At 45.6% G+C, this 13,087-nt stretch overlaps 2 protein-coding genes across 2 annotated transcripts; both read left to right on the top strand.

Annotated features, from left to right (window-relative positions):
* Positions 1-599: 599 nt before the first annotated feature.
* LOC125416992 (disks large homolog 5-like) lies at positions 600-3,750 on the top strand. Its single transcript, XM_087908700.1, has 3 exons — positions 600-732; positions 1,775-1,934; positions 3,603-3,750. Exons 1-3 carry the CDS (start codon positions 600-602, stop codon positions 3,748-3,750), a joined length of 441 nt encoding a protein of 146 aa, XP_087764826.1.
* A 656-nt stretch (positions 3,751-4,406) lies between these two features.
* LOC148121510 (uncharacterized) lies at positions 4,407-8,300 on the top strand. Its single transcript, XM_087908582.1, has 3 exons — positions 4,407-4,582; positions 5,759-5,874; positions 6,915-8,300. Exons 1-3 carry the CDS (start codon positions 4,424-4,426, stop codon positions 7,078-7,080), a joined length of 441 nt encoding a protein of 146 aa, XP_087764708.1. The 5' UTR covers positions 4,407-4,423; the 3' UTR covers positions 7,081-8,300.
* The last annotated feature ends 4,787 nt before the right edge of the window (positions 8,301-13,087 follow it).

Genomic DNA, 13,087 nt, shown 5'->3' on the forward strand with positions numbered 1-13,087 from the left:
CACCCTCATGGGGGCATCTGTATGTGCTGGGGAATGCAGGGCAATGTTCTAAGCTAAGCACATGGCTTCCATGACTGTGCCCTTAACCTAAATCCCACGCTGTAACTAGCTCTGCAGGGTCTTCCTGAATGTGTTTTCTATCAGTTGTTCTTGAGGAAGGTGATCTTTCCTTGGTTATGTTCATCTTAACATAGCCTCTCAGTGAGATTTGCTTGCTCATATTGATGAACATAGTGATTTTGAGGAAAGATTGAGAAATTTCCAACATGCTTTGAAAGAAAAGCTCAGTTCTCAACATTGGAAGTATGGCCTTCCATTCAAGCTAAGGAAACGCTGGGTTTGGAAGGAGGAAGTGCTGAATGGCTTCCTCTGTGTGCCCAGAGAGGCTCCTGGATGGGGATGTTGGGCTTCTGGTCAGGTCAGGACAGTTAGTTAGCAGGGTCACAAGTGTAGGTCACCATTACATCAGCAGTCCCTTCCCCAGACAATTCTACTGTTTCCCAGGGAGATCGTGGCATTCCATGTGATGTCACCAGTGTTGTAGCAACACCAACTGCCCTTAGGACATTCCTCGGTGCCCACAGGGTACGGCAGCAGTCATGTTCTCAAGACTGAGGCGTCTAATTAGGAGAGCAGATGGAGAATGTCCAGAGAACAGAGAGAGGCAGGAGGAGGCTGACGCTCAATTTGGGCTTAAAGCAGGAAGGAACAAATGGTTCTGGCGAAAACGCAGTGAGTCATGGACAAGAGGTGGGCAGCTTTCTAGAAGAGGTGGATTTGACGTGGGCCTTCCAGTAATTTGACAGAGGACCAGGAGACTCTCAGTAGCTAATGGACATCCCTGATTATCATAATTCCTGAAGGTCAAAGATTCCAGGGCATTAGTTTGCCCATCTCTTAAGCCAGAGTCTGACCAGGCCAAGGATGTTGTGCTGGGATTACCGCTTAGCTGTGACCTTTACTGCGGTTTGGGTTGATATGTGGGGAAGGAAGAAGACCAGCAGAAGCAGGGAGGGACTAATGTGTCCCCATCTTGGGGAGGCATCACTGTCTCTCACTCTCTATAGTCTCCTGTGGGTCTAGTTTCTCTCTGACATTAGTCACATGGGAAAATGTTTTTCTGGCCAAGACACTATGTCCTCTGACCTTACTAAAGAATTCTCCTGAGCACCTCTCCCTTACTGTAGCCCCCAGGGTTCTTTGTCAGCAGTTGAGAATGGCAGGCAGGTCTCTGGTGTAGACAAACACCTGTCCGAGGCATGGGAGCAGAGCAGAGACAGGCTGTCTCCTGCCAGCTTCAGTGATCCGGATGTCAGTGGGTGACTTTGGGAGTCCGTTGACCATGTTGTGCCCCTGAATGGCTTTTCAATTGGCAGCCATGGGTCTGCATTGACCAGGAAGGAGATCTGGGCTGCTCACAGCAACCGAGTGTTTATGCCATTATTCTCCCGGCATCTGAAACCCCAGGCAGGCTTCAGGGCTCTGGATCATGCTGCATCCTGGGCTGCTGTGAATACTGTGCCTGAAGAGGTGGTGTCCGTGTTCCCCTGAAACATGTCTAGGGAGGCAGAGGAAAGCCCTAGCTGCTTATGTAGCCCCATCTCTGGAGCGATGGGAGAGCTGAGGCCCACAGAGGGAGCATCTCAACCTGGCCCAATAATATGGGTTGTCACCAGGTTCCAGACTTGGTATATGTGTTTGGGCCACAGGGTGGCCTGTCCATCGTCTATGCCTTGTTGCTATGCAATATCAGTTGTGTTTCATCTACCCACAGATGCTGATACGGTGCCATCATCCAAACCAAGGCCCCGTACCCAGAAACAGATGCAGAAGGAAATGGAGAGGCTGACCAAGGAGCTGCAGCTGATGACCAGCCAGAGAAATGAGCTGCGAGATCATGTGATCTTTATCACGGAAGGAAAGGTGGATGATAGGTATCCATTGTTCCAGACTTCATGGGACTGTTGGCAATGTCACCTCACCTGCTTTCTTTTAAGGTCTTGGGCTCCACAGTAACATCAGACCTGTGCTTATGGGAGCTCATGGAGTCTGGACCAATAGACGGGGAGTCTCCATGGATGACCTAGGCACTCTGCTTGTGTGTGACAGTTGTATAGCTTGATCTCATAGTAGGACTCCAGTCAGTGAGATCAGGACCTGTTCCTGGAGCTTATCTGCCTTTTTGGAGTCTGCGCCCATGCTGGGTTTCCTTGCCTAGATATGACACAAGGCAGGGAGCGCAGGCTGGATTAACATGACATGCCGTGTTTTGCTCAAGTCCACAGGACGCCTGCCTGTTTCTGAGTGGGGACAGAGGAGGAGTGGAAAGGGAGGGAGGTATAGATGGGAAAGGGGGAACAGGGAGAAGAGAAGAGAGGGGTATATGTGAATTTGTATATACAATTTGTAAAAGAGGTGTCTAAAATTTTATTTAAATAAAATAAAAATGAAATTCTGAATTAAAAAAAAAGGTGTTGGGTTCTAGGAGGCTGAAATTCCTGAATGTCCTAAATTCTTCTCAAGGAGAGGCAGCCCTGAAGCTGAGATGGGGACTCTAACAATTCTGCTTCCTCCAAATGAAAACCAGAGCCTGTGGTCTGAGTCACATAGCTCAGGGACTGGGGACGTAATGTGTGGTTTCCAGCATGCATTATCAAGGGACATGAGAGAGGGTGGCTTGTGTGAGATATAAGCTGCTGTTAGCTTGTGGGGAGTCTTTGGATTGCTTGACAGGAGACTGTGCTGAAAGCTGCTGGGAGCAGTTGGAGGGGTCTCTTCCTACTTGGTCCATCTCAGCGTAACTGGAAGTCCTGGGCTCATCACAGTTTCTCTAGGTTTGTGAAATGTACTCATTAACAATACTGTTCCATACATTGCTTTAAATCTGATTGTGGGTGCTCACCCTCTGTGTGTCTGTATATCTCCCCTTCTCTCTCTGTCGTTTCTCTCTCTCTCTCTCTCTCTCTCTCTCTCTCTCTCTCTCTCTCTCTGTGTGTGTGTGTGTGTGTGTGTATGTGTGCATACACACATTTTCTTGTTTTCCTGTCCCTACAGACTATGGTAGGAGGGATCTGTGCTGGGTCCTAAGGATTTGCCTGCACCAGTTTCTAGGCGATGCCAGTGCTGAGGTCTGAGAGCCAGACTTTAAGCTTTTAATGTCTTATGTGCTCACTGTAAAGGCACCTAGGAATCCCTTGTGGATTTTATATTGCTGTCTGTCTATTGGGTCTGAAACACAGAGTTCTGTTCTATGTCTTACTGCTCAATGACAGTCACCCAGGGCCTAGATTCGCTGTTCGGAAACAGAAGAGATTTTGTTTCAATATCTGGTGTTGCTAGACCTGTGTTATTCACTTCTGGGAACACAGAAAGCTCAACTGACCCTCTAGGCCTACTGAGTGAGCATATGAAGCTAGGACACCCTCTATCTGAGCCAGGCCCCTTCTGACCTAGGGTCAGGATAACAAGAAATAAGCACCACGGCGTCCCAGAACATAGTATCCAGAATGTGGCAACCCCTGGGCTGTGGTAGACCAGGATCCAGCTTGAGTTTCCGTGATCCTTGAGGCCTGTGTTCATGGGTTTCTTTCCTCCTGTTCTAGGCCCTACCACCCGCCCAATCCCCTGAATGAGAAAGTGAAGCTGCAGCACAAACAGGCCTTGTCAGCACTAAAGCGCCTGGAGGACGAGAACACCAAGGCCTCAGAACAGCTGAGCGAGCTGATCAAGGAGACCGTCCTGTATCGGTAAGGGCACATCTTGTCCTGGACCCTGAAAGTTGTGGGACAGCCATCTCTGCCTTTCTGTTTCTCTGCACGGAGACTTCCTGCCTCTGCCTCTAGACTTTCTGCTTCTTAGCAAGCAGCTCTTGGACTTGTGTTTCTTGGACTCATTATTGGAGAGTGTGAAAGACACTGTTAGCCATACCACCATTGTCCAAGAGCCTCTGGAACATCTAGATAGAAAAGGGCTTTGCCCCATGAGGGAAATGCCAGGCAGCGCCGGGTGTCTGGAGCACAGGCCCAGGCTTTAGAGATCTGGTTGCTGTGGAACTTGTAGGTACAATAAGCTCACCTTTGGTCACCTGTACCCCCTTGGAGAGTATTTTTTCTCTATATGGTGAGGTTTCCCCATTACTATGGACAGTTAAGGTCAGTTGGGGGACTCCTCTTCCTATTGAAGGAATCTGGATCCTGTTTGGTGTTGGGTTTTCCAAAGTAATCTGATACTTTCTGGTATTAGCTGCTGTCTCACTTTGGCTTTCTGAGTGTAACTGTCAAGGCTGTATCAGACTCTTGGCTACATCTTTCAGGAAATATGACCTTTTGTGGTGCTGGCTCCTGGAGGCAGGGAAGGCAGGAGGAGGTGTGCAGGGCCTTACTATGCAGTGTGTCTCTCTAGCGGTCTCCACAGCCTGATCCTGATGCAACATAGGCAGCTGGAGAAGAAGGTGGACCTGCTGAGGCAGGAGAAGAAGAAATTGCGGGATGATTGGATTCTACTGATGCAACACGTAGAGGACTTGAAAGTGCTCTGTAAGGACCAAGAAGAGAACAATGACGTCAACACCCAGCAACAACAGGTAGGGGCAGGTAAATAAGTCAGGTTAAGGTCTGGCCCCCTTTGCCCTTCTGACTGCCTCTCTGCCCATCCCCCACCTGTGCTTTCATCCCCACCTGACTCATTCATGCTCCCAATAGTCACCCACCTCATGCTACCAGGTGTTCATTTCAGTGTCCATGCCCAGTACTTCTGGGAAGTTAGCCTCTTATGAGAGACTGAGTTATTGCTCTGTCTAAGTCCACAGCAATAGTCACCCAGGACCAAGAACTGCTGTCTGAAACAGGAGAACCATTCCTGCTGCTCTGTTTGGAGTGCAGTCCAGTAAAGGAGATGGTTCAATAACATTGCACACACCTACATGGATCTATGATAGGTAGCATTTTATGCACAGAGCTTGGAGTGAGAGAGGTCTGACTCCTGGGGCCCATTGAGTGCCCCTCACTGTCATGGATTAGTGAGGCATGGGGCCTTCTCCTTTCTTCCTGTGTCCCAATGAGTTCTCTTCCCTATTCTCAGCTCTCAGTTTCCAGTGACAGAGACTGAGTAGCAGCTCATCAGCCCTGTTGTCTGGGGTTAGTGCTGGACAGTTCTCCCATCCAGCAGACTAGAGTATGTGGTTGATTGGATGATCTGCTTGGGACTATTGACAAGCTTGTGTTCAATTGAGGGAGAATTGGGCCTTCAGGGGAAGAATTTCTCTAACCAGCTCAACATAGTCTGGCCAAGCAAATCACAACCATACTAATCTCCAAGAAATGATGGCTGAGTTGTGGGAGTATTCTGAAAGAGCTGGTATGGTTAATCTAAACTGCTCATCCGACATGATGTTTCAACAAACTTCATTAATCCCTCTCTGTTTCTCTTTCTTTAACTCTCAGTTCTTGTGGTGTGTGTGTGTGTGTGTGTGTGTGTGTGTGTGTGTGTGTGTGTGTCTGTGTGTGCGAGAGCACACATGCATATGTGTATGTAGTGTAAGCAAATGGGGGTTGTGGTGCATGACATACGTGTTCATTACCTAGCAGAGACCACTGTGTTTTTATTTAGTCTCTACCTTGTACCATACTTCCTTACTTCTCTGAATGTTTACTGTTTTCCTGCCTGGATGACCAGCAAGCATCTGGGATCCTTTGTATGTGCTTAGACTTGTATGAGATTGTGTAATCCTCCACTAAGAATACAATCTTCTAATGAACAGGAGCTCAAGGGCTTGGTGGAAAGACTTCAGTTCCTGCTGAAGCAGAAGAAAACAGACACCCAGAAAAAGGACTTAGCAGAAAAGCTGCGTCATCACTTTGAGTTCTCCCAGATGAGGTAGGATTCTAGACTGGGAGGACAGGGTATAGTCAAGGGGATCCCCTGTACCTTGGACTTCTGTCTTTTATAAGTTTCTGCTCCTCTGCTTGGCTCCGAGCTAGAACCATGGAAAGAAGCCCAAAGAAAATTGTGTTGGATCAGTCAACAAGAAATTCTATCCAGGAAATCATACGTTTGATGCTAGTGTGTTATTAGAATTGAGTCTAACTTTCTCCCTCCTGACCTTTCTCTGTTCTCAGTAGACTTCCCTTGAACTCTCAGAGACCTGCCTGCTTCAGCCTCCCCAGAGATGGGATTTAAAGTGTGCATCACCACACCTTGCTGAAATAACATTTTCATTTAGGAACATCCTGCGTAGAGTTTCCCATCTTTGAGCAGTGCTCCCTGCAATATTTGCCTATTTCCTTTTTGAAGGGTTCTCTGGATAGAATATATTAAGGACTTTCCAGGATGAACCCATGCAGATGCTTCAGCTACAGGAAAGACCATAACCTTCTCAGAGTGTACTGTAACAGACTCACAAAGAGAGCCAGGATGCCAATTCCCAGTTCTAGTCCTAAGGAAATACAAGATTCTGTTTGATCCCAGAGCCCAGGCAGTGTCAGTTTTCTAAGTACACATCAAGGGAAATGCTGTTCTAGCATGAAAGGCTGTATTACTGCTATCAATAACATGATGTGTTGATCAGTAACTCCTCATCAATACCAAGTGTATCGCTCATATACTGCTGGCTATGGTATTTATATTCTGCTGTTATGAACAAAATGATGTCTCTGTTCTGTAGGAGAATGTTCTAGTTTTCTAGTAAAAAGGACAACATACAAGTTCAGTTTTAAGTTATGACATGTGTCTAGGCCTGAGAATGGTTCTAGGCCCAGCAACTCTGTGATCTCTCTTCTTTGGGGGTATAAAAACAATATTAGTTCAAAGATCAATGTTGGTTCTCCAGGAAACCTGAGGTGTTGGGAGGTAGGAGCCAGACAGTTGACATGGCATGTCCTCTCCTGACCTGTGCCTTAACTGGTATCCTCTCTCAGGTCCAAAACCCTGCAGTGTAAGGTGGAAGAGGTCACAGCCAAGGATGAGTTCCCCTTGCAGAAGGAGCTGCTACAGCAAGAGCCACCTGCTGAGCCCCATCCGCAGCAACTTCTTAATTCCGGGGATGAACTTTATTCTTCAAATTTGGATTCCATCATGGAATAGGCCTTGAATATGTCTAGCCAGTGACCCAGTATGGCTGCTTCTGGGTCTTGATTCCCTTTCTTTCTTTATAACACTCCCTGAGAGAACTGAGGAAGCCAAAGGGAGCCACAGGCACCTTGAAACCATCACATTCTTCATATTAGGATCAAAGTCTCCAGACAAAAAGACACCCCCTGTAACTGTGAACCCACCAGTGAAGGAAATACCAGATGACCTCCAGGTGGTCATGCCCAATCTGATCCATGTGTCTGTTGACTCCATTTTCATAAAGAAAAGAAACCATCAAAACCATGCTTGGAGTACGGAAAACCAGAGAAAAAAGTTACTCCAAAGGCTACATCTACCATCAAGTGACCTCAGCCTTGGGGGGAACATGACATAGAACAAAAGAGAAATGACTACAGACATCTTGAGAAAGCTGTTCCAATCCGTGACAGCCTCACCACCATGGCTATGAGGGAATGCTACTTAGTTTAATTTTTGTTTGGTTTTGTTCTAAATTTTTGTTTCTATTTGTTTCAGATTTGGCTTTGTTACTTTGATGTTATCTGTTCTTGTTATTGATTTTCATAATTTGTTAAGAGTATTATCTAGTGTTTATGTTGAATGCCCGTTAAAGCCCCCTTTGAGAAAAATGTATTCTTTTTTGAGATTTCAAAGTTAATTTATTTCACAGAGATGAAAATAATCAATAGTAAACTCCAAAGTGTTATGTGGCCAGCCTGCCACAAGTGCCAATAATTGAACTCGAGGCCTAATGGAGTGTTTTCTGTATTTGAACTTTTGGTGCAGCCGACAGATTATAGTCATAGAAAAGGCAAACTGGCTTTGCAGAGTTGATTCAGAATGGGACTTTTAACAAAATAACAGACCAGGCTTATTGGTAAATACAATAGCCCCAAAGAGAGAAGTACCATTCCAAGAGAAATCTGAAGAGTGGTTCACTATTAAGAAAGAGCAAGGTAGATGTAGTCAATATTTGTCTTAAACGTAATGATGCCTTTATGCCCTATATTTACTCTCTACCTAATTACTAGTTCCTTGATACATGTTTCAAATATTTTACTATTCAACATTTTATCATAACTGTGAACCATAAATCGTTGATTTTAAAATATATTCTTGCATTAAAATTTTAAAATTGTCAAATGACCAATTATATCAATTTTATCAACATTAAATTATAAAATTGATGGTAATTAATTAAAAGACAAAGAATGTATTAGTGATCATTGTTATGGATAAATATATAATTTTTCTAAACTAAAATATCTATAGTTGTATAAGTGCTATTAAACTTCCTAAAATTCACAGGAACTTCAAAATAGTGAGTCTCTACTTTATTCAGATAATAACAAATTATGTTCATTTCATTCTTTTTTTAAAATTGATTTAAATGTATTAAAATTTTTCACCTCCTCCCCTCTTGCCATTTCCCTACAAGTCTTCCTCTCCCCCTTCCCTCTCCAGTCCTAAGAGAAGTCAAAGGCCCTCCCACCTCCATTCAGGTCCAGGAATGTGTGGATTCAAATAGTCTAGGCTCCCAAAAAGCCAGTACATGCAGTAGAATCAAAACCCAGTGCCATTATCATTGACTTCTCAGTCAGCCCTCATTGTCAGCCATATTCAGAGAGTCCGGTCTGATCACATGCTCATTCAGTCCCAGTCCACTTGGCCTTGGTGAGCATTCATTAGATCAGTCCCTCCGTCTCAGTGGGTACACACACCCCAAGTAGTCCTGACTTCCTTGCTTATCTTCTCCCTCCTTCTGTTCTTCATCTGGACCTTGGGAGCTCAGTCCAGTGTTTCAGTGTGAGTCTCTATCTCTATCTCCATACATTGGCAGATGAAGGTTCTATGGTGATATGCCAGATATTCATCAGTGTGGCTATGGGAGAAGGCCAGTTTAGGCACCCTCTCCTCTGATGGCCAGTGACTTTGCTGGGGACATCTCCTGGACACCTGGGAACCCCTCTAGAGCCAAGTCTCTTGCCAACTCTAAAATGGTTCCCTTAAAGAAGCAATTTCCAAGTCTTCACACTTAAACCCATCTTCTTAAGTCAGATATGGTTTCACACAGCTGTAACCCCAGAACTCACAGGTACAGATGGATCTACTCTAGTTCCAGACAGCATGGGCTATATAGTGAGTTACCAGCGAGCCAGGCGGACACAATAGATTTTATCTTGGGTATTGATAGCATGGCTTACTCCATAGAAACACACCTTAGAGTGGAATTAGTATCCATACTGTATTCTTGCTGTCATGTATTTAACTAATCTTAAAATATGATACTTCCTAGATACACTTTTATGAATTGGCCTTAAGGACCACATTATTGAGAAATGCACCTGTGGACTCTCAGGCAAGAAAAGCATTCATTATGGGAATACAAAAGAAATCAGGAAGCCAAGACCTATCTGCCTCTGTTTTTCAAGCAACACAGCACCTGTGATAAACACACAACATATTAATAACATTCCAGGTCACATTGGGAAATAGAGGCTGTTGGCCTTGAGCTTGTATTGCCCTACAAGTACATAGTTCCCACAGAGGCCTGAAGAGGTCACTGTATCCCCATTCGTAGATGGTTCCCTCACACTGCAATGAGGGAGCAGCAAAAGCTCTTGAACTATGAGACATTTCTCCAGCTTCTGCTCTTGGCCTTTGTTGTTCAAACCCTAGGTGCTGAATAGGTTATGGGGATCACCCCCAACCACAGATAGAAGTCACTGAGCATGCGTAAGGACAGGTACACGAGGTAGACATGCTAATTGTCATAGGATGCCAGGTATCTATGGGGGGCTCAGGTTTCCCCACTGATCTATGTGGGTTCAGGGCCAGGCCACAGCATCAATTAATGTCAGGGTTAAAGCAGATCTGCCACCTCTCATCTAGGACGACATTGTAGACTAATCACATCTATGAAATGTCGAGTTGAGGTGACCCTCTTTGAGCCTGAATGTGGGACAAAGATGCCTTCATAGCAGAACTTTCAAGCTAAAGCAGTGCAGGGAAGGAGCTCCAGAGCAGGCACAGTGCATGGAACCTGCAACAGAAGAGAAATGTCTCTGGTAGAGAGCATGCTCTTGCAAGTTCTGGACAAGAGAGGGACAGCTGAAGTGGCCTTTGCCGTGATAGATCTGAGTGTATTGGTGAAGTTGACTGCTCTGCCATCTCCCCAGCTCCATTGAGGCAGGGTTTCTTCTAGGTGATTATTTTATAATAGTCCAGGTGCCAGGAGTAGATCCAACTTCTGAGACTGGAGCAGAGCCAGAGAGTGCAAGGCTGGAGGAAGTTTCTCAGACAGGTGCTGAGAAACCCGGGAATCATCAATCTCAGCAACCAGAGAACCATGATAGGGGATTTGGTTCCTCACTGCCATGGGGCTCCTTCTCTTTGTGAGCTGACCCTGACACAGAAAGGACCATCTATAGACACATTGAAAACTATGTGAGACTTGGTTTAGGCCACACTACCTTGTTCCTAGTATACTGTGTGTGTCTCCTTCTCCATCTTCTCAGTATCTGGGAGTAGTCTGGGGCCAGGTATAACCTTTTCACATGTGAATCCTCAGAAGAGTGTTTGGCTGGTTTGCTAAATGCTGACAGAAAGGTAGATTAGCATGGCTGCTTTAATATCATTTCTGAAGGTAGATAATAGTTTCATTTCAGCTTTTCACAGGCTAAATTGTCCTTAGTGTCAAGTGTGGACTGAAGCCCATTCTTACACCTCCCATTTATCTAAACAGCCCAGGTTGCTGGTTTGTTTGCAAGTTTGTGTGTTCTGCTTTCTTTTGTTTTTTTCTGAGACAGGGTTTCTCTGGGCAACCGTCCTGGCTGACCTGGATGGAGCTCCTTTTATAGACCAGTCTGGTCTCGAGCTCACAGAGATATGCCTGCTTCTGCCTCCCAAGTGCTGGGATTAAAGGCGTGACTACCACTACCCAGATACACACCCAGTCTTGAGTGCATTCTGTCAGCCATTCTCATGGTGTGGTCCTGGAGTGGACAAACTGACAGCTGAGTCATTTCATCCAGCTGCCTTGTTATTTCTGTAAGGATGAGTGGAATTCCAGACCCGGGAAGAAACTCAGTGCTAGAGCAGTTGCTTAGAATGCACAATGCACTAGGTTCAATTTTAACCTTTAAATTAGAGGTGAAGAAAAGATAAGGACCCCATGACACCAAGAAGCATAGATTAGAACCCATGGGGAGGCTCCATAGAGATTTTAAGTCCGCAGTCCTCCAGCATCCAACCTCACAACACCAAGCTTCACAGCCTCCTCCGTGAACTCCTGTTGAGCATGTATTTTTCACTACAGCAATCAATTTTTTGGGGGGTGGTAAAGACCATGGCTGCTCAAATTGAGCCAAATTTACAATTGGATACTGAGGTTAATCTTTATGAACTGGGCATGGGTTTTTGACCTCTGCTGGTCACAGAAAAGGCTTTTTGCTGTTTTTCATGGACCCTGGAATACAAGATTTACCAACTGGCTATCATTCTAGTTAGCTTGCCAGGGACCTTTCACTGGTGCCGAGGTCCTTACTTAAAAGGCTCCTTTCTGAGCAGACTTTTTATGGATTGTGCGAACACAGTCCCCTTTAGAAATGCTTGTATATATGGTGAAGCATCATCTTCATGGTGCCAGGGTCAATGGCTTCACAGGTCTGTCACACGGCAAGTCCTCTTAAACATTCGCCTCAGAGTATCTTTCAGCATAAATCCAGCTGAACTTGATGATGTATGACCTTGAGCCAGAGATGGGTTCTGTTTGTAGGAGGGGCAATCTCAACCTAAGACAGGAGCGTGTTTGGACCTGGGCACGTTTTCAATGACGACTAAGGGTACTGCCTGACGTCCTCTCCACCTAAGACAGGCATGGTCATCATATTTTATCTATTCTTGGGGGGCCTGTTGGATCCCTGGCTCTCCCCTGCTCCTTGAGGTACTATGCAAGATGGTTTACACTACCAGTCAAGCTTCCTGTTAACTCCTCTCCTCGATTCCACCAACGTGGGGGATTAACTCAGAGCCTTATTTGTCTTTTGGCATGGCAATTTCACCTGCAAAGGAGGGTTCTTAAGGTGCCAGTGTCTCTCTACCCTGACTGGCACTGCCTGCAAAGAATCTCTTACTTGGCGCCAGATTCCCCAACCCCCTCTCCAGCTTGGAGAGGCAAAAGAGTATGTTAACTTTTGGTTAAGCTGAATAAAGTTGGCATTTGCCTTTGGACAGATGACCCAGACCTCTATCTCTGTGTTGTACATCTCTGTTTAATTCCTAGGTTACTTTCCAAGCTCATGGTAAGACACGGAAAAGCACACGATCCGTGTCAGGTGGGAAGGAGTGCAGAATCGGGTGGAACACCACATAGAACAGCAAGTGCTCTATATATTTCAAGCTGTAGTTCTGAAGGCGAGGAAAAGCGTCTTCTTGTGGAGACACAGTAAGGAATAGTGCCTGGGCTAGGGGTCACTATTGAGATCAAGAATCACACCACGTTCTGGCCATATTGCTAAAAATTGTCTAGGTCTCTGTGCCAAATCTCATACCAGAAATCAGTCCATTAGGTTTCCTCCTGTTCTCTCATCAGATCGAATGTATTTTAGCTATAGTTCCACGAGTAGCTTTTGTCCCTGACCCAGACAGGACACAAACAGTCCTATGCTAAGAGTGTTCCTGGTGGTCACTGCTGGCAAAAGAATCATGAGCACAGTGTCCCCAGTTCTTACAGATACCCAAACTCGCCCAGGAGTCTCCTGATGTGTCTTTCTAGCCATGTCGTTCAGTGAAATATCTTTAACCTTACCTCTGTGCCCTGTCTGCAGCTAAAGAAAACCATATTGTGCCCTGAGACAGAAACCTGGATCTACTTGCCTGTGGTCAGGCCTCTGGTTTCCTTAGGAACAGCTTCTAGGATCATCAGCAAGTCTCTGATAGTTTCTTTTCTTTGTTTTGGGACAAGGTCTCTCTATGTAGCACTGGCTATCTCAGGACTGTC

Source organism: Myodes glareolus, chromosome 7 (genome assembly GCF_982192425.1).
Source record: "Myodes glareolus chromosome 7, mMyoGla1.1, whole genome shotgun sequence".
Classification (NCBI taxonomy): domain Eukaryota; kingdom Metazoa; phylum Chordata; class Mammalia; order Rodentia; family Cricetidae; genus Myodes; species Myodes glareolus.